The following is a 22,629-nucleotide window of genomic DNA, read 5'->3' as shown; positions in this document are numbered from 1 at the left end:
TGACCTTATAGAGGCCAATACTTATCTACTTACTGACCTGAATATTGGGGTGGTCACAAAAAAAGCTAGATTGAAGTAAAACCCAGTAGCATACAAAGTATGATGCAATTGATCACTTCCCATGTTCTATCTATAGCCTCACCCCATAGCAGACTTCCACTTATTATCTACAAGCTTTAGCATAAGAACCAAAGGACTAGTAAGCTTGAGAACACGATCAACATTGTTCTGAAAGGAAGACATATTAGCTATCCTTTCCACCGAACTACCCTTTGAATCTCTTGTCAACTTATTCCCTCCATTTTTCCAAGTTAAGCATTATCCTTAATATTTTTCTGCTTATGAATGCTTGTCAAAGTCAAGAATGAAGTGGCAAATAATGCTGCTATCAGTCTAAGAAGAACTCAGTAGTTTGACCTCTCATTAACTTCAAAATCCAAACATATGAATAAATAAATCCTATCAACTCCATGGCACTGTAGGTTGTCTAAAAATCACTGCAGATAGCTTATCCCTATTAAACACCGATGATAGAAGTTATAATTTGACGGCTTTCAGAAGGCTATAATTTGAAGACTTTCACGTAGATCGATGAAGGTTACAATCTGACGACCTTCATAATAACTAATGAAAGCTCTATTCAACAGCCTTCACAATCAACATCGAGAGTGACAATCTGACAACTCTCATATTTTCAAGGAACCAAGACAAATGTTACAAGGTGACGATCTTTACAACGCTCTAGCAAAAGAGACTACAAATTAACGGCCTCTTCAAATCAAAATGCAGGGTTCATCCCTAGCGTTCAAGTCCAAACGCACGAGTAAAACCTGCGTTACAACATCAAAACGCACAGGTCAGACATGCGTTGTAACATCAAAATGCACGGGTCAGACCTACGTTGCAACATCAAAACGCACGGGTCGGACCTACGTTACAACATCAAAACGTATGGGTCGGACCTGCATTGCAACATCAAAATACACGGGTCGGACCTGCATTGCAACATCAAAACGCACGGGTCGGACCTGCGTTGCAACATCAAAACGCACGGGTCGGACCTGCATTGCAACATCAAAACGCACGGGTCGGACCTGCGTTGCAACATCAAAACGCACGGGTCGGACCTGCGTTGCAACATCAAAACGCACGGGTCAGGCCTGCGTTGCAACGTCAAAATACAGCGTGACCTGTGCGTTCTCGGCCACCAAAATAGGCCCAACTCTACGTTTCAAGTCTAAAACGTAGAGTTCGACCCAGAATGACATTTTCGGCGTTTGACTCGTTCAAGCTCGAGCTGAACGGTTCCAGAAACCGTTTTCCCCCACGATTGAAAGGATTTTTGCCCCACTTAGGAGCGGATTAAGGGGGCAGTTACACCCTTTAATCCCCCAATAAATATGGATAAACTCAACTGAGTTTAGATCTCTCTTTTGGGATCGTTGGCTTTTTGGAAGATCAGATATTGACAATCATCTTTTGGATCTGGAGATCATCTTTTGGATCTAACTTTTGGGAGATCGGGTTGGCTTCTTCAGATCTTCTTGGAGATTTGGAGATCAGCAGCTTGAAGAAACCCTTGAATCATCTTGGAAGGCTTTTATTGAAGCCTTTGAGATTACTCAGCTTGGCTCTTGAACTCTTTCTAAGAGTTCTTCTCAACTCGATCAGAGTTCAAAACTTGCTCTGTAAGTTCTTCTAAAACTCGCTCTGAGTTATTAACTCGTCAAGAGTTAATTTTAAACTTGCCACGCAAGTTATCCTCGATATCAATCAAGATGAATCAACCACGTTCCAGTGAAGGGAAACGTCGGGTCGTCAACAGAAAGCAAACTCGACGCGAGCATTCCAGAGAGGCATTCCATCGCTATCGTGAAGAACCCAGAATTAAACAAATGTGAGGATCTCCGTCGATCTTCTTCTCTTTTGTAAATCAGGATTCCAATTAAGAAGAGTGTAATTTCTTTTTCTAAAGTCAATTAGAGAGAAATTGTATTGAGAGAATTGTAAACATTTTTTTTCTAAGCAGTTAGAAAGAATAAATCAAATTTAATTCTTTTATTTTTTTTATAAATTTTCCCACAAATAAAAGATAGCGACTCCGCTGGGGACTTGCTTTTTCATCGATGAAAAAATGATGGCGCAATCCGAAATCAAGCTTGCTGGAACGATCATTGAAACTCTGATCATCGAGTTAGACCAAGCCAAGTATGAGGAAGCCCTCTCCTCCGGATCCCTTAGCCCCAAGGCTACGTGTAAGATCCGCAAAGTCTCTAAGGAGACTAAAGCTCCAGTTGTGGCCGACTCATCAAAGAACTGTCTCCCCTGGGGGTTGTACTGTTCGTACAGTCCCCTCTTAGAAGGAGAAGACTTAGCTTTGGCCAAACTCGTCCACCGAGTTGAAGGTTCTGCACCCGCGCCAAAACGACAGGTATCGGGTCACAAAAGGCCCATTGTGGTGACCAACTCCGTCAATGCCGACGACATCGCTGCAAAAGCCTTAAAACAGGCTAAGAAGAATGCCGCTCGACGAAGGAGAAGATCCTGACGACGGGCACAACTCCGAGAGAGGCGATCCTCCAACCAACACGAGCTATGCGTTTGTAAGCCTCAACACGAACTCTGTGTTTTTGCTTCAGAACGCAGAAATCACGTTGACGAGCCAAAGTATGAGCCACGCATAATCAGCTTAAAACGTAGCCCTCAAGGGCACATTTCGAAAACAAAACGCAGTCCTTCGGGACACGTTTTAACACCTAAACGCAGTTCTCATGAACACGTTTCAATTTCAAAACGCAACTCTCAGGAGTGCGTTCCACAAACTAAACGCAACACTCAGTAATGCGATTCAGAACCAAAACACAGACTATAAGACTACATTTCACCAACAAAACGTAGATTTTGGTCTTGCGTTAATCAAGCTAAACACGACGCAGATTGTAAGACTGCGTTTCACTAGCAAAACGCAGATTTCGATCTTGCGTTAATCAAGCTAAACACGACCCTCGTGTTCCTTCTTCGGAACGTGATATGATTCGTCGTGTTCAAAAAGATCAACATGGATTAAAAATTCTTGTTTGCCAAGAACCAGTCCCATCCATTGACAGATAAGGGGTTCCATTTCTACCCTCACGCTCTGTGAGAGGTTCATCCCAAGTCTCTAACTTGTGGGAATTACTTTCGAGAGAAAGACCAATGCAAAAAGTCGGTCATTCATGCCAATGCAAATGACTGATTTCTGTGGTTCTCTTAGGATCTCAATGATGCTCACGTGCGGTCAAAACATTGGGGTTCATCCAATCAACGAGCGTTGCTCGACCAAGCAAGCGATGGCATTATTACATGAAGAAGACTTCAAAGGGTGAATACTTTCGAGTTACTTCCAACATGATTTGTAGAGGGAAGTCGTCAGTCCCTAGTTCTGATGAGTCGGAGACAGATCGTTCTCCAAGCGAAAGAGAAATCACTAACGAGTTTGATGGAATTTATCAACATACTCGGACTCGAACGGGAGCCATTCCTCTGATTAACTATCGTAGATTAGCCAGAGGAACCAATTCCGAAGATGAATACTCAACCATTACGGAGTCCCAATCATCAAGCTCTTTCGTTGGACATGAGAGCTTCGCCCATATGGAAGAAAATTCTGATCAAAGAGGGTTGCTGAGCAGGAGGCCATGCTCCGAGCACAGCAAGAAACCATCAATCAACTTCGGGATATGATGGCTCAGATCATTGCCAATAGAGCTAATTTCCAAAAAGCTGGCTCACAACCTCGGCAGGAATCCTTCCGGAAAGGCGGATCGTCCACATCGAAGGCGAAACAAAAAGTGAACGAGACCTCTGATCAAGAAGCTCATCACATAGTCTCTTCATCTGAAGAAGAGAAAGAAGTCGAGAATGAGCAGAATCCTCAATCGGCTAAAATAAAAGAATTGGAAGCCCGCCTTAATGTCATTGCTAACAGAAGCGAGCTCTAAGACGAGAGAGTTGCCAGACCCTATCCTACCGAATAGGATACAACCCATTATCCTCTAAAATTTAAGGTCCCGACGCTATAAACTTTTAATGGCACGGGATCACCAAACCAACATATCTATCATTTTAAGTCACAGACTGGGAATGTGATATCAAACAATATCATACTGGCTCGATTGTTCATTAGCACCCTCAAGGAAGTTGCCTTTGAATGGTTCAGGAAACTACGATGTATCCAAAAGTGGGCAGATCTAGAGAGACTCTTCATGTCAAGATTCTTTGAAGAGGATATAGAAGTCTTCATCCATACTCTTCTTTCCACTAAGCAGAAGAAGAGGGAGTTCGTCAAAGCCTTCGTCAAGAGGTTCCGAAGCATGGCTCTCCGATGTTGGTCAGGTATGACACAGTCTACCTTAGTGGAGACCTGTCGACATAACTTACAGACCAACCTTCTAGCATAAATGAAGGTTACTGAATACCGTTCTTGGAGATAACTAATCTCTCAAGATGAAAAAGCTTAAAAAAATATTGCTATGGTCAAAGCTGAAGAACAAAGTAAGCAGGATCAACCTGAGCAATGAGACCAAACACAATCTTCCCAATCAGAAGGGGAAGATACAACGGCCACTGAAGGCAATCCTCTTCAATAGGATGACGGGTCCGTCAAAACTATCACGTTAATGGTTACCTCTGATAGTTTATCCTCTTCAATAAGATGACGGGTCCATAAAACTATCAAGTTAACAATACACATCTGATAGTCAATTCTCTGCAAATTCTCCTGTCAATCTTCTTCAATAGGATGATAGGTTCACAAAACAATCACGTTAATATTTACCTCTGATAGTCCATCAACTTGTCAATATTCTTTAATAGGATGGTAGGTCCATAATTTGCCAATCTTCTTCAATAAGATGACAGAGCTACAAAACTATCACGTTATCATTTACCTCTGATAGTCCATCAACTTTCTAATTCTCTTCAATAGGATGGCAAGTTCACAAACTATTACGTTAATATTTACCTCTGATAGCCAAACTCTTTAGATAGTGGCCTACCGTGGGATGTGTCTCTATTCCAATCATAGTCGTTACACTCCAATGTTACTGAACGACTTGACGGATAGTGGTCCACTAGCCATGTGTCATGTCCACCCTTTTTCCCCCTGTACTTGTTCAAGACTGGGGGTTGGTTTATTTATAGTTCATTGGATTATGAGTAATAAATTTTCTGAGTTGTCATGTTCAATAGAATATCTCTGTTAACCATGAAATCCGTCAAAACTATTAAGTTAATTATACACCTCTGATAGTCCATTTTCCCCAAATTCCCCTACTAATCCTCTTCAAGTAGGATGACGGGTCCACCAAAACTATCACGTTAATGATCACCTCTTATAGTCCATTTTTTCCAAATCCCCTCACCAATCTTCTTCAGTAGGATGGCGGATCTACAAAAACTATCACGTTAACAGTTATCTCTGATAGTCAAACTCGTCAGATAGTAACCTACCAGGTGATGGGCCTCTATTCCGACTTGATGGATAGTGGTCCATAAGGTGATATGCCATATCTATCCCTTTTTTCTTCCCCTGCTAAGTCTTAATCAAGACTGGGGGTTGGTTACTTAGAATTTTAGATTACTTGGAATCCACTGGATTAAGAGTAACGAATCTTTCACATCATCGAGTTAACATTATGTTTCTGATGATCATCATTCCCACAGAGTTTGAATTCAGTTTGTATCACTCCCAATTTGTCACGTTAACAATACACCTCTGACAATTAATTTATCAATCATCTTCAACAGGATGATAGGTCCCTAAAATTACTCAAATCGTAATCTTCCCCAGCAAGACGCTAAGTCTTCAAAATCTTATTCAAATCACAAGTACAAATTCCTATCACGTTAACATCATACCTCTGACAATCCACTTATCAATCATTGTCAATAGGATGAGAAGTCCACAAAGTTGCTTAAATCGCAACACATTTCTGTCACGTTAATATCACACCTCTGACAAAATCAACTTATCAACTCTCTCCAATAGAGCGATAGATCCACAAATCCGTCAAGTTAACATCACACATCTGACGGCACAATCAACTTATCAACTCTCTTTAATAGAGCGATAGGTCTACAAACCCGTCAAGTTAACATTACACTTCTGATGACACAATCAACTTATCGACTCTTTTTAATAGAGTGATAGGTCTACAGACCCGTCAATTTAACATCACACCTCTGACGACACAATCCACTTATCGACTCTCCTCAATAGAGCGATAGGTCCACAAACCAGTCAAGTTAACATCACATCTCTGACGACTAAACCAACTTATTGACTCTCTTCAATAGAGTGATAGGCCTATAAAATACTGTTAGGTTAACATTACACCTCTAACAGTCAAACCCCCCAATGAACATGTTAATCTTTTTTTTGACAAGAATGACAAGTTTTCATTATAAAATCCTTAGCGGATTAAATATTTTTTAGAATTATCCTAGTGATAACCAAGAAAATTTCTGAATTTTACTCTAAGTAAAAATTCATACTAAGTTAATACTACACCTCAGGTACTTCTAACTTTCTTTTAGTGTTTCAAGTGAAAACATAACCAGAAAGAAACAATGACAAAAGTCTACGTATTCAACATCGTAGCATAAAAAATCCATGCCTTTCACGTATGAGGAACTTTATCTCGACTCCTAAACAGAGATAAGTCTGCGCCTAACACGCGTTATCGGTTAATCTTTCGCCGTGAAAAAGACACTAGGATTCATGTCTGGGGGAATTTATCTTGACCCCTAAACAGAGATAAGCATGCATCTAACATATATTGTCGGGTGATTCGTTCCCGCGAAAATGACCAAGTCTACGTATTCAACATCGTAACACCAAAAATCCATGTCTTTCATGCATGAGGGACTTTATCTCGATCCCTAATTAGAGATAAGTCTATGCCTAACATGTGTTACCAGTTAGTCTTTTACCGTGAAAAGGAAACCAGAATCCATGTCTGGAGGACTTTATCTCGATCCCTAATTAGAGATAAGCCTACTGATGCGGACATCCAGGACATCCATGCACGTGCACGAGACTTTCGACATGTTTATCAGCGTAGGAGACGTCATGTTTCAGTTTTGCATCGGGTCCCTATGATGTGGTTTTAGTAGAGATGGAGTCGAGTCTGTATTTTGAGTTGCTTTGTGTTTTAGTAGAGATGGAGTCGAGTCTGTATTTTGAGTTGCTTTGTTTTCTTTTCTTTTCTTGTTGCTTAGTTTTGCTTAATAAAAGCTTTGTTTTAGTCCCACATCGGATGTGGAGAAAGATTGAACTTTTTGTAAGCCTATTTAAAGAATGGGTTGATTTGTAATCAAGATAATGAATTATTGAAGAAATAAAATATTTGAGTTTTTCAATGAAATGAAAATTCTCCTTCTATGTATTTGGTGTGTGAAACCCAAATATTAAATCTAGGTGTGTGAAACCCTAGTTCTCTACCCTCCCATTTCATTCAGCCACCCATTTACAATCAGCATTCCCATCAAATTATCTCAACCCTCCATTTCCTCACCAAACTCATCTCAACTGTCCAATATATAAAAAGAAAAGAAAGAGAAATAAACCCTAGGCTATTTCCCTCAGCCGTCATCCCCATTTTCCCAATCCCGTCTCCCTCCGTTCACAAAGAACGCCACCACGCATCTCCTTCTTCCCCAGCAGCGCCACCCCGCCACGTCCAGGCTCGCTGCCTGTCTTCCCCTCCTTCCCCAAACTTGCACCGCCTCATCCCAGCCGCCCACCCTCCTCATCGAGGGACGATCTCCGCCCTCTCTATCCGTCGCCATCCAATCAGTACCCTCCACCCGTAACCTGACGCCACCACAAACACCGCCGTTTGACTCGTCCGACCGCCGTTCGGTCGCCCGCCTGATCCGATCCGACGACGGACGCCTTCCTTTCAATCCGGGACGGGCCCTCGATCGACGCCTCCCTGTCAGCCGCAACCGCCTCCTCCCTCCACCGACGACTCAGTTCCACCGTCGCCTAGATCACCGGATCCAATAGACCTGCACACAAGGAAGCAGTAAGAAGAGGATACAACGCGAGTCCAAATCACAGAATCTACCAGGTAGTTTTCTCTTTCAACGATCTGAATATTGTTGGGTTATTCATTCAGTTTATATCTCTAAATTATTATCAATTATCTGTTGTCCACTTACAATTGGTGAGTTGTGTGATCTGTGGACTTTAAATTTACTGAATTTTGATATTGAGATTCGAACAATACCATCGTAACTTGAATTGCGTTTGATTTCAATAAGACTCAACTGGTTTAAAACTACGCTCGTAATTTAATTCAATATTAAGTAGTTTTGAACCTATTTCCTACACGATCGTGATTCATTTGGTAAAACATAGCGAAACTTCCATTAATTTGTTGATCTCCTGAATACACGCACGCCGTTTCACATCACCTACGCCTAACACGCGTTGCCGGTTAGTCTTTTTTCGTAAAAATGACAAAGTCTATGTATTCAAAATCATAGCACTAAGTCTAAGAGAGTTTATTCTTTTAGCATAACGTTACATGTGGAATGGACTTAGATAATCCACATGCTAGCCCGACTCAAACGGTAGTCGGTAAAGGCTTATCACATTCGTTAATGGCTGAGGGTTTGCCAAAAATCCTATGAATGTTCACGGGCCCATCAGCTGAATGGATGTGAGCTGTGACGTGACGTTTGAGAGCTTTTGCTCATGAGTAACTTATCGCTACAGTTTCTCTTTGAAGCTCATCCTCACATAAGTCCTTCGTGACAAATCCCTTCAACCAAGATGCCTTTGAAGCGGGTACAGAGAACAACTCCTTTGTGACAAGGAATCAATAGCTCCATGATCAGAGTTGAGATCCAAAGTATTACGAAAATTCATCTCAGTCAACCGTGAATTTTTGAAAACTTTGGAGGGGATTTTGTAGGTTGTCTAAAAATCACTGCAGGTAGCTTATTCCCATTAAACACCGATGATAGAAGTTATAATTTGATGGCTTCCAGAAGCTACAATTTAAAGACTTTGACGTAGATCAATGAAGGTTATAATCTAACGACCTTCATAATAATTGATGAAAGCTCTATTCAACAGCCTTCACAATCAACATCGGGAGTGACAATCTGACAACTCTCATATTTTTAAAGAGCCAAGATGAAGGTTACAAGGTGACGATCTTTGCAACGCTCTAGCAAAAGACACTACAAATTGACGGCCTGTTCAAATCAAAACACAGGGTTCATCCCAAGCGTTCAAGTCCAAACACACGGGTCAGACCTGTGTTGCAACATTAAAATGCACAGGTCGGACCTACGTTGTAACATCAAAACGCACAGGTCGGACCTGCGTTTCAACATCAAAACACACGGGTCGGACCTGTGTTGCAACATCAAAACGCACAGGTCAGATCTGCGTTGCAACGGCAAAACACAGTGTGACCCGTGCGTTCTAAGCCACCAAATAGGCCTAACTCCGCGTTTCAAGTCTAAAACACAGAGTTCGAACCCAGAACGTCATTTTCGGCGTTTGACTCGATCAAGCTCGAGCTGAACGGTTTTATAAATCGTTTTCCCCTATGATTGCAGGGATTTTTGCCCGACTTAGGAGCGGATTAAGAGAGCAGTTACACCCCCCTTAATCCCCCTATAAACATGGGTAACTCAACTGAGTTCGAGTATCTCTTTTGGGATCGTTGGCTTTTTGACAGATCGGATCTTGGCAATCATCTTTTGGATCTAGAGATCATTTTTCGGATCTGAATTTTGGGAGATCGGCTCGGCTTCTTCAGATCTTCTTGGAGCTTTAGAGATCAGCAACTTGAAGAAACCCTTGAATCATTTTTGGAAGGCTTTTATTGAAGCCTTTGAGATTACTCGGCTTGGCTCTTGAACTCTTTCTAAGAGTTCTTCTCAACTCGATCAGAATTCAAAACTTGCTCTGTAAGTTCTTCTAAAACTCGCTCTGAGTTATTAATTCGTCAAGAGTTAATTTCAAACTTGCCATGCAAGTTATCCTCGATATCAATCAAGAGGAATCAACCACGTTCAAATGAAGCGAAACGTCGGATCATCAACGAAAAGCAAACTCAACGCGAGTATTCGAGAGAGGCATTCCATCGCCACCGTGAAGAATCCAGACTTAAACAAAAGGGAGGATCTCCGTCGATCTTCTTCTCTTTTGTAAATCGGGATTCCGATTAAGAAGAGTGTAATTTCTTTTTCTAAAGTCAATTAGAGAGAAATTATATTGAGAGAATTATAAACGTTCTTTTTCTAAGCAGTTAGAAAGAATAAATCAAATTCAATTCATTCATTTTCTTCTTACAAATTTCCCCACAAACAGGCACGACCCGATATGATTTTCACAAATGACAATTTACTAATATCCTGCAGGACGAGGTAGAGACGGTAACACCCGACGTCCAATACCTATGATGATATTCATCTAACAAGTATTATCTATGATCAACAACTAAATATTTTATTAGAATTCAAAATCATACATAATTACATTAATCCATATCATACCGATGAAAAATCAATATCTAAAATTTCATACCTACTTGTTTAAGACTAGCATGATTATCTTTAACAACTTACACATTCTTCGGTCCTATCTTCTTAATACTCATTTAATATCTCAAACATCCTAACACCAGACTTGATCTCATCGAAAGCATCAATAAAGGATAGAAACATCGTGCTATGGGGAAAGTTTACAAGAAAGTTTATCGAGATCATATCCTTTCTGTTTGACCAACCATCTGACATGTAAGAGCAACCTTATTTAGCCCAAATCACCGTATAACGTTGTATGAGATCTTGAATGTACTTCAGCTCTTTCTTAAACAATGACTCCTTTGATTAGTTGAATGTCAGATGTGGCGATTTAGGCCCAAAATCCCTCACAGACCAACATAATCTTGAAGGACCTAAGTCATGCTGCACAAAAAGGATGTCGTAATTGATACCATCAACATGTAATTTCTTGATGCAGATTAGCCACTGCATCTTTGTTTAGCCCTTATTCAATATTTTTTTTCTCTCAACTTTCTTATTCTATCATCCTTAGCTTTCCCTTCCTCTTCCTGTTAAGGTAGATGATATAGAAGTTGTTGCACCTTTCTTGTTGTTCCTAGTTGCTTGTAGTTGTTCGATTTCAAGCTCATCATCTTCATTTATCTTATCTATGTTTTCATCTCCAAGATTCGACATGTAATCTTCCGTGGCTTGTTGTCTTCTAGCACTCTCTTTTCTTTCGTCATACTCTTTTAACTCGTCAATCACATTAGAAGGGACTTTTTTACAAAGGATTTTTTTTTACATTTCCTCTCCGTATTGATAAGATGCTCCATTTGCATGGTATACTGTCATTTGTGATCCTATTATAGTAAATGCATTTGTGTTTATTGGAGTTCCTTTCCTCAACTAGTGTACTTCCACATAGAATCTTGTCCCCTACCACCACTAGCTGTTGAAGAAATTTTAAAATATATTTTATATCAACAATGATTCAATGAAGAATCTACGCCAGAAAATAATATCAGATTTGCAAGCATCTTAGAGAATTTTAAGCCTGTTCTTATCCATTGTTTTAAATATCTGATATATCCAATATATACTTTCATAAGGCTTGCACCAATTATATTATCACAATATCCTTTACTATATTATGGCAATTTTTGGACAATATATCCTCAACAATGACCGATATCAGCCGATATGTTGGCCAATGTCCTCCTATATTGCTTGTCAGAAATAAAATATGTCTGTGACATATTGTTTAATTTTGTTTAGCAAAAATTTCAGATTTATTAAGCTTTTAGTGTCTTGTAGGCTCTTTTCGCAAATTAAGTTTTCACAATTAGTTGGTGACTCAAGCATATATTATTTACATTTTTATGTGCTTTGATTTCCTCAAGTATATTTAGATTACAATTTATAACATTATATTGTAGGTGCACATCATCCGATATGACACTTCGGTATTTACTACATACCCCCGATGTTTCGCCGATATTTGCAATCCGGTGTTAATTTTAGCCATCCGATATTTCTCTTATCAATAGATTGCATCCGATAGTATTTGCTTAATAAGATAATTAATTAAATTAATAGTCAAATTATATCAATTAAAATTCAAATTAAATAAATTAAATAAATTAAATTAATCAACTAACAATCAAACTAGATCAAGCAATTTAATCAACTTGATAATAAAAGTGCTACATTAATCAACTAACAGTCTAACATTTAGTACGATAGTCCAAAGACTCTAAACATCAATGAAGTAGAAAGAATAATAGATAACAAAAAAGAAAATAGAAAAAGGCAAAAAAGGAAACTGATGTGCTTTTTATTCAACAAACACCACCATAACAAAAAAAAGAAAGAAAAAGCAAAAATCTCCAACATAAAGAACTGGGTTCAAAAAAATCACTTAAAAAATTAAACACCTTACCTTGCTGTGGAAGATGTTCGCCTGATGATGCTTACCTGAGGAACTTGATCGCTGGAGGATGTTCGCTACTCGCCGAACGGGCTTACTGAAGCCGCACAAGCAGACATTTGAAGGACGATCCCCTAGTTTCTTTTATTCACTAGCTTAGCTGCTTGGGAGATTAGGGTGAAGAGAGGATGCAGTAAGGGATTTGGAATTACAAGTGAAGCGCGTTAGTTTAAATTAGGGAAAATACAGATAAAATACCCTCTTCAAAATAACCCAAGTTACGCAACACTTCACTGAGGCAACACCTCTAAGCTCCTACACTGAAGCGCTATGTACTTTGCAAGCTCACTGAGGCACGCTCCTCAGTGAAGTGCATCGCACCGCAATACATGTGAGGCGGCATTTCATCACACCGAGGAGCCTCACGCTTTAGGTGATCGCCTCTTAAGCGCCTTGGTTAAATTGATAAGGTTGCTCATGAGAAGAGGTCAACAATATTACACGCGAGAAAAAGAGGTTGATAGGAATACGTGTGAGAATATAAGGTTTACAAAATTGCGTGCAAGTAGAGAAAACTAATGAGATTGTGTGTGAGAAGAGGAAGTCGGAGGAGCTGCATGCAAGAAGAAGAGATCGACTAGCAGGATTGCATGAAAGAAGATGATGTCGGAAAGACTATATTCAAGGAGAGGCCAGGGAGACTCCATGCAAGAAGAGTAAATTGACAAGACTACATGTTAGAAGAGAAAGCATGTGAGAATTCATATGATACGACAATGCCAAGACGAAATTAAAGTTTGAAGAGTTTGATCGGGTTTGATATGTTAGCAAGAGTACGGCGTAAGAGCGATTAGGAGGTCAATAGAGGGCTCTTATACCAAGGGCTTTCTATAGAAAATCATATATGCTAGGACAAGAAGATCAAGTGAAACCATTTTTTGGGTGTATTCTTAGATTGCAGTCCTTGATCTTCCTTCATATAGAGTCGTTGGCTGAAGACTTACCATCGTAAGTTAATTCCTTGGCAGAGGATTAGATCTTCCTCTTCTTCTTCAAGTGTTTCGACCTTGGATGCTCCAAATTTATTGACATTATGATCATCTTCTTTATTCGAATCATGTGTTCAGCTCTTGAATAATAACAAAGTTCTCCGCAGTCATTTCTCTGATTTTTTTTCTTAGTGTTGGTACTTACACCATCGAAAGGACCTCCTTCTGTTTTCCTCTTGAGAAGAGCACTCGGTGGTTTTTAACCTCCAAATGAAAGAGGGACTTCAGGTTCATGCTAGCCTTACATTGATTTCTCTTTAGAGCTCTCTACAATTTACATGCTTATAGGTCCTTTTAGCTTTAGCTAGACTTTTCGAACAACTGAAGTTCATAGAATGGGCACGTCTCTCATGGTCAGCCCGCCTCCTTAGTTTCTTGAACTTGCAACGAAAAGAGGGTTTTCACTTGAGGTGGTTCAATCATATATGATTTTGTATTTTGTTCGTTTGTGTGCATGGCACCACACACACACAACACTTTGATACGTGCAACTAATATTCACAACATGGATAAGTGGGTAGTTGTAGAGAGAAGAGTGGTGTTAGTGGGTAGTTGTAGAGAGAAGAGTGGTGTTAGTGGGTAGAGATAATATTAGTGTAGTTATTATAGTTATTGTAATGGAGAGGATGGGAGGAGTGAGAATTATTGTTGCTTATCCTTGAGTTCTTCTCTTTATCTTCTTCCTCTGTTCCTCTTCTTCTTCCTTTATCAAATTCAAACACATCATTGGTATCAGAGCAGGTTCTGACCGTGGACACTCGCGGCAAAACAAATGTAGAATTCTGCAACGATGTCAACGAAATCTTAGCACGAAAGAGATTAATTTCGATCATGTGAATGCAACCTTACAGGAAGTGTTAACTGAGCTTCAAGCTCTTCGAGCCTCCCATAGTCAAAACACTAGCCCACGTGTTGAATCCTCTCACCCACATACTTCTCATTCTAACACTATCAATGACCACTCTCATCAACAGTTCAAGTTGTCCTTCCCAAAATTTAACGGAGACGACCTAACATGCTAGATTTACAAGGTAGAGCAATACTTAGACTTCAAGAACATTGCACTAGACCAACAAGTTCAACTGGCCTCCTTCCATTTAGAAGACATCACCCTGCAATGGCACAGGTGGTTGACGAAATTTCGCGAACCACTTACATGGGATGAATTCACCAAAGCTGTCCTTCTCCGTTTTGGCCACAGACTTCGAAGACCCGTTGGAAGCCCTAACTCGCTTAAACAAGACTCAACTATTGCAACTTATCAGGAAGCTTTTGTAAAGCTTTCTCATCGCGTTGACAGCCTACCCAAAAATTTCCGCATTGGTTGTTTTATTGCAGGGCTTTATGATGACATTCGTCTCGATGTAAAAATTAAGTAGCCTAAGACCGTGGCAGATGCAATAGGAGTCGTTCGACTAATCAAGGAACGAAATCGGTTACACAAGCAACCGAGCCAACCATTTTGCTCCCAACCAAATTCCGTGGTATCAAATGCGACCACCCCCAACCCAATAGCTAGGTATTAGGTCCTCCACCAGCTCAGAATGAGAATGCAAGTTCAAATACTATTACAACAACATTCCGTCAAATTACTAATCAAGAGGCGCGAGACCGTCGAGAGAAGGGGTTATGTTACTATTGTGATGAGAAGTTCATTCCGGGTCATCATTGTAAATGTCCACAACTATTCATGATCGATGGCGATAACAATGTTCAACAAGAACCAGAGAGGCAAAAAGCAATTTCCTTTCACTATCCTTGCGGACAATGATCCTTAGGGGGGGGGGGATGATACGTGCAACCAATATTCACAACATGGATAAGTGGGTAGCTGTAGAGAGAAGAGTGGTGTTAGTGGGTAGTTGTAGAGAGAAGAGTGGTGTTAGTGAGTAGAGATAATATTAGTGTAGTTATATATAGTTGTTGTAATGGAGAGGATGGGAGGAGCGAGAATTATTGTTGCTTATCCTTGAGTTCTTCTCTTTATCTTCTTCCTCTGTTCCTCTTCTTCTTCCTCTATCAAATTCAAACACATCACACTTGCATACTGCATAGTTATCGCAATGACCCGTCCAAACACTCATAGGTATACCGAAATCCCAAATGCTAATCCGATTAACCAACCTACCTCATTGCATATCACTTGATGTGCTATACTATTATACTGTATCTTGCTTCATTACAACTAAGCGAAATATACTATAATTTGTTAATGGTAGTTAGCTACATTTTATCTTTAGTTAGGTCTAGATTTCTTAGTTGTTGGCCATTTGATCAATCAAGCTCTCTTATTTGTGTAGACATGATATTTTATTGAACATGCATTATAGGATATGAGTAGTCAACATCTGTCACCTAATCTACTAGATGCAATCTAACACAACAAATACAGAGTATTTCATGCACAAAGATCCTTTGCAGACAATCTTCAATTAATCACGTGAGTTTAGATGTATTTAATGAAGATCATATTTTTTTTCTTGCTGCACCACACAATCCAGAAATCTAATTACGGTTGAAGGATAACTGCACTTGAAAGTCTTGAATTCGAAAGATATCCCCACATAATCGCGTCGCTGCTAACTCTAAACAAATAATTAAAGAAAGGAGATGGCGGTTAGATCTAAGGAATATAAGAAGTTGGAGAAGTAGTAGGAGACTGCCTCTTCACGAACCTCTAGATGAGTATATATAGGATAAGACCTATATCCTAGCCTAGGCTGGTTTAGCTTGGGTATTGTCCGACTTGATAAAATCATCTACGCACTCACTTTCACAACATCTTATGCTGGCTATCTTCAATTAATCACGTGAGTTTAGATATATCTAATGAAGATTATATTTTTTTCTGCTGCATCACACTATCCAGAAATCTTCTAGCAGTCGTGGATAACTACATCTGAATTCGGAAGATATCCCCACATAATCGCGTCACTGCGAGCTCTAAATAAATAGTTACAAATAGGAGATGGCGATTAGATCTAAGGAATATAAGAAGAAGTGGAAGAAGTAGTAGGAGACTGCCTCTTCCTATGGAAAAAAATTTTATATATATATATATAATATATATATTATATTATATATATATATTATATATATATATATATATATATATATATATGAGAAATATGGTATGCTTGGTACCAACATAAAAAGTTATGCTTGCGTAGTGAGGTGTCAAATCTCCCTCCACTCATTCAAATGTGGACCACATTCACATGTAATGATGGATGAGGATGTGACACATCACTACCAAGCACAAAATTTGTGCTTGGTACCAAGCATACCCATATTTCTCTCTCTCTCTCCTCTCTCTCTCTCTATATATATTATATATATATATATATATATATATATAATTATATATATATATAATAATTATAATGAATCAAATCTCAGCGCCCAGGTGGTTCGGCTTGGGTATTGTTTGACTTGATATAATGTCTGCGCACTCACTTTCACACGGTAAGGGGGGAGTTGGTTACTACTAAAGCCAACAGGCCCAACACATGGGTTCTGATAACATGAATTCATAGATTGAGAGAAGGAAGTCAAATTAGATGATTAAGTTGTGTTTCCAAATTACAAATTCTGTAATTTCACTGTGAAGGTTAAGAGAAACTTGGTTATAAATGACTCCAATCTTTGGTGAAGCATCTTGCTTTTTTGTTCTCAACTTTCCTAATTTGTTTAATTTGGTAATTACTTTCCAGTTGATGGCATGATCTGAATTTGAAAAGCGTACATAACCGGAATGTATAATTTATTTGCTGAATTCTTGTTCACTTATGGTTAAATGATACATGATTGGGATTTACTACCTAGAGTTGGGATGTTTGTTCTTTTCTATAAGTTTCTATATTGGTTCATGTTCTTAGTTTTTTTAAGTGTACTTGTGCTTTTTATTTATATATTCATGATTAAATAAGCATACGAAGAACATTATTTCTTTGTACATCACCTTGTGAGTATTATTGGCGTTGGTTAATTTATAAAATGAGGTTTAAAGCTTTCAATATGTTTAGGCATGAGTGAAAAGATCTCAGATCTTGATAGATGGAGTTGGGCTAGGCCGGATGTGCGTACATGTTCTCTACTTGTTCAGGGGCTGGCAGCATCTTTGCGAGTTTCAGATGCAATCATGATAATTACTTATGTTTCTCGAGTGGGCATCTCTTTAGGGGCGGAGGTAATTTCAAACTATATGGTGTTTCCTTGCTTTCATTCTTGACAAATATCTTTTATTCTTTAAAATAACACCCTTGCTGTTCGAGACCGTGGGCTAGTTTTAAATATCCGATAAGCTCATACAACAAATCAGATTAGTAGATATAACTCTACTGTGTATAGGTGACAAATATAAAATCAAGGACATAAATAAATATGTGTATCTCATTCTAGGGTTGAAATAGATTGGGTAAATTGTCCAATTTTTTAAATGAGACCTATATATTTTTTGTGAAGAAAAACATATAATTCATTTTAAATGGAAAACATGTAATCCATTTTAAATGCTTTTTGCATGTGCTTTATTCACAATTTACAAATTGATAAGCCCCTTGTCATTTTGGATGAGAAAGAAGTCCATACAATCTTAATTTTGTGAATTCAATCAATTTTAAGGTAGATAAATAACAAAATCTCATGGCATTCAATTAGTCATTATGTATTACAAACCATTAAGAGTTACAAAATGTCAGATGTTATTTGGTGATTTATAAATCAGGATAAAGTGCTACTAGTTGATAAAAAATGGGTGAAAATGACACAAAGATAGAGATGTTGAGGGACTAAACGAAAAACTATAAATTAAAATATGAGAATAGAATAATTCATAGGGCGTTTGAACGTTTCATACAGCAATATTGTTTGCACTAAATAGGTTGAGATAATTTGTTATTAAGTATCGTTGTATTGATGGAAAGTAGAATCAAAAAAGTTTCCTAGGAAGAATTTAAGCATGATTTATACATCTTATGTTTTTCTTATAGGTGCCATTTGGGATGATTGTTAGATGTCCTATCTGTTCAATAGCGGTTGCTGTTGCGCAGCCTCAACAAGGCATTCAAGTAAGCTCACAGATATTCCTTCTGGAATAGCTAGTTGCCATCAGATGCTTCTTCGCCTTTGGCGTACTTAATGATTCCTACATTCTTCCTTATCTTTTCTTGTGTTCATTTGAATGTATGTGTTGAGTGTAAATTTCTGTTATAGAATCTATTACTGTTCGTTATTATATCTCCAGTCATTCCTTCTCATTATTCATCATATAATAAAAAACACTTTCCTTAAAGATATGTCTATTCTTGATTTTTACTGTTCGGTAATTACATCATTTATTCACTATTTTCATATCTATGGTTAAAAGATGAGATTCTTTGTTAATTGAAGAGTATTTTTTCATGCTAGCTTTTAGCTAACTAGTCCAAGATCTCCAAAAAGCTAGGCATGACATTTTTGCTAAATGTCTGTGATGGTCTTTCTTTTGCAAATAAGTTGAAAATGTTGGATATTATTGGTATTTAGATTTAAGAGAAAAGATGCACAACAACTTCACAATCTCTGCTATGCATAGGGACATGCCTCAGAAGGAGCCATTGTGCTAAATTATGATCTCCCAAACAATTGAGAGCTCTACATACATCAAATTGGTTGCTAAGTGTTAGATATTATTTGGTATTTAGATTTAGGAGATATTATGAAATATTGTTGAGATATTATGAGATGTGATTGAATATGATTTTATTTCATACGTATTTTGTAATATCCTCTTGATCTCTATTTAAGAGAGGTTTGGGGTAGATGAATAATAATATTAGCCTTTTCTATTTCTCTACATGGTTTCACAACATACTTAATCCTAGCAACTTCTCTCACCTTTCTAGATCTTGAGGCCGTCGATAGGGTTTTGCATGGCCTTCATGTTCACCTCGGCGGCTACGACAACATCATCGGTGGCTTCGACAACATCTTTGAATTCTATCTCATTTGTTTACTAAATCTTTATCGAAAACTCAAAAAGGGAAAATGATACTATTCATCACCGTACTGTTCGATGATGAACAAGAACCCCACATCTATTGATCCCCGTGAACAATATCGCTCCTCGTCATCTGCCGATGTTTGGATGCAAAGTACATAATTGATTTCAACGTTGCTTCTACTGGCTGACTCTCCTAGGGTTTCTACTGATTGTTACTATATTTTTCTGATTGCTGACATGTTTAAGTATTTCAAACATAAATGACATTGTCAAAGCTCTCGCAACTAGCTGTTTTATTTCAATTTGTAACAAGCTAGACATATATAGTAATATATGCTCCAGCTTGAGGGGGAGTGTTAGATATTATTGGTATTTAGATTTAGGAAATAGTATGAGATATTATTGAAATATTAGATTTGATTCAATATGATTTTATAGTATATCTATTTTGTAATATCCTTTTAATCTCTATTTAAAAGAGGTTAGGGTTAGATGAATACAAAAACTTTACCTTCTCTATTTCTCTATAGAAAAGAACATTAGAACATTATGTACATTCTCTAATCTCCTTTTAGCAACCCACTTCAGGTTGCTTCTTGCTCCAAGTGCCGCTATCAGTATCAGCTTGTATCTGGAGATGTCATGAGCATTGATTCAGAAGTGATTAGGTCGGTAATATTTTTTCTTGTTGTTCATTTCTTTTTCCTCTCACCTTCATTTTGGTAATTAAATATCTGCAGATGCTAAATTTTTTCATTTTCTAGTTATTTATTTAGTTTTCAGTCATTGGCACTAGTTTATAAGTTTGCCAACTGCCAAGAGCTTTGATGCTTATTTCTTGAGTTAGTGTCACCAATCTTCAACATGCTGTTTACGCGAATATCAAAATGAAGACATGGGTCTAAGCAGAAAGATAAATGTTTTATACAGCATATGGTGTTGATTAAGTGATTTTCACTTTTTCTAAGGATCTGCTACTGCCGCACGCAGCATGGATAATTCAGCATGGAGAAGGGCTATGACATTTCTAAAGATTTCAAAAGGGGATAACCCTGCTGCTCTGCACTCCATTGTGGTACATGCTTTCTCCAAGTACTTTATAATATTTATTTTTTTCAAAAGTCATATACCTTTATTGTTGACATTGTTTCTATTCATGTCATTTAGATTCCTCTCTCTTTTACTCCTTTTTCCCATTATGATGCATTGTAAGCTTTCCATATTCTCAACAACAACAACAAATATTTGTTCCAAATTTTTACGGTCGGCTACATGAATTCTATTCTTCCATTTAGTTCTGTTTAGGATTTTCTCCTCATTAAGTAACCACTATGATATCCTTTTTATTTGCATTCAATCAAGTTCTGTTAAACCTATCTCTACTCCTTGCTCCATTAATAATTATCTTATGTATATCCATCCTAATTGATGCACTTTGTGGTCTCTGTTTCAATGTGGAGACAATCCCCCACTTATATACTCATGTTGAGTTCTATAATTTTTCCATGTGGGATTAATGTTTAGACCAACCATTCTCAACAATCTCCACCTTGGTTCAAACCAGTTCACCTTGGTTTCACCTTGAACTAACACCGATCCACCCGGCTCCACCTGGACCTATACCTTAGTCCACCATGAATCCACCTTTGAACTGTCCATGTAGACCACCACTCAACATTGTCTACAAGATCGTCCACCTTTGGTCAATGCACATCTCGAGGTACACCCCTATTTTACCTTACTCGAGGAACGGACACAACTACCTTGACTGCCCCTGGGTGTACGTAGGACTATAGAGACTCCACCTCCGACTTCTCCGAGTCTAACTCCATCATAGTCTCCACCGAGTCCAGCTATCGGGACGCTTTTTGTAGCGACTCATCACCTTAGGTTCTACCGAGTTCTTCCTGACTCCACCAAGTCCAGCTACCAGTACTGCTTCACAAGTGCGTGGATTCACCATCAAGCTCTGATACCAATTGTTAGGGGAGAGCACACGGGTCGGGTCCTAAGCACCAACCGGGTCTGCCGGTCCAAGCATATAGTAACGATATTGTCCCCAACTTAAACACCTTTGGGCCACAGGTGTGGGGTTTTTAACTTAAAAGGCCTCGTTACTATATGGAGACAATCCCCCACTTATATACCCATGTTGAGTTGTACAATTTTTCCATGTGAGATTAATGGTTTGGACCAACCATTCTCAACAGAGTTTGAAGCGTAACTTTAGAGTAAGATTGGTAGTTTCAATGCTGGCTCCAATCAATTAGCGGGTGTAGATTTTATCTTTTAAAGTTACATTGCGTGAGAATACATATATTAGCGGGTATAAAGGGGGTTAGATAGATGAATTACTCTATGTCGATGGACCTAAAAGAAACAGAAAACAGGAAAGGTCCTAAACAAGAAATTCCTAAGAAATTAGGAGTTTCTTGACTTTTGATTCTCTAGAACATGGTGAACAAGTGCAAAATTGTTGGTAGGTCAAGAATCCAAATCCAGTCTCCAACGATGAGATCCTTACACACGTTACTGAAGTAAGCAACAATGAATTCTATACAGAAAGAGCAATGTACTTCTTACCTTTGTGATTTTAAGGACCATAACTCACAACCATCAGCCCTTTCGTTCTGGCATAACGACCACAAAACACCTAATATGTACTTGTGTGCATGTGTAGAGTATGTGATCATATATGTGCATGCTTATTTGATGGTTTCATGCAGATGTTTGTTGTTCATTTTCACATCTGATTTTCACAACCCATAAGTATTTCTTAAAACTTCTAGTCTAGTCTGTACTTTGCGGTTTGTTTTTGTCTATCTTTATAAGACAACTTTCTTACCTATATGGGTGTTAATAAGATTTTGACATATTAATCTTCTCTTTTTCATCTGCATCTTTATATGTAAACGTGTGGTGTTATCATACCACGTCGTGTCCAACTATCTGCACCTTGTGTCTGTCATTCTCATTAGTTAGACATACTGGCCGTCAATTATGGTAAATTTATCATACTCACATGCATGTTTTTCTTCTCTTTCTTGATCAAAGTGAAATACGAAAGGTTGTTATTTACCTTAAGCATGAGCTTAAGCACTCGCTCTTTCCGTTGT

The 22,629-nt window shown here is 38.5% G+C and overlaps 1 protein-coding gene across 5 annotated transcripts in view; it reads left to right on the top strand.

Moving 5' to 3' along the window:
* Positions 1–22,629, top strand: part of LOC109834380 — a 46,795-nt gene that overhangs the window by 5,022 nt on the left and 19,144 nt on the right. For 4 of the 5 annotated variants that reach the window (XM_020402389.1, XM_020402387.1, XM_020402388.1 and 1 more), the window contains exons 2-5: positions 17,556–17,719; positions 18,522–18,599; positions 20,102–20,181; positions 20,504–20,588. In XM_020402389.1, coding sequence (XP_020257978.1) covers positions 17,556–17,719; positions 18,522–18,599; positions 20,102–20,181; positions 20,504–20,588 — 407 coding nt within the window. Of the gene's footprint in view, positions 1–8,002; positions 8,115–17,555; positions 17,720–18,521; positions 18,600–20,101; positions 20,182–20,503; positions 20,589–22,629 lie in introns of those variants that run through there. The other variant, XM_020402390.1, reaches the window with a different exon arrangement.

This window comes from Asparagus officinalis, chromosome 3 (assembly GCF_001876935.1).
Source record: "Asparagus officinalis chromosome 3, Aspof.V1, whole genome shotgun sequence".
Lineage (NCBI taxonomy): Eukaryota > Viridiplantae > Streptophyta > Magnoliopsida > Asparagales > Asparagaceae > Asparagus > Asparagus officinalis.
This window is presented reverse-complemented; position numbering and strand designations above follow the sequence as displayed.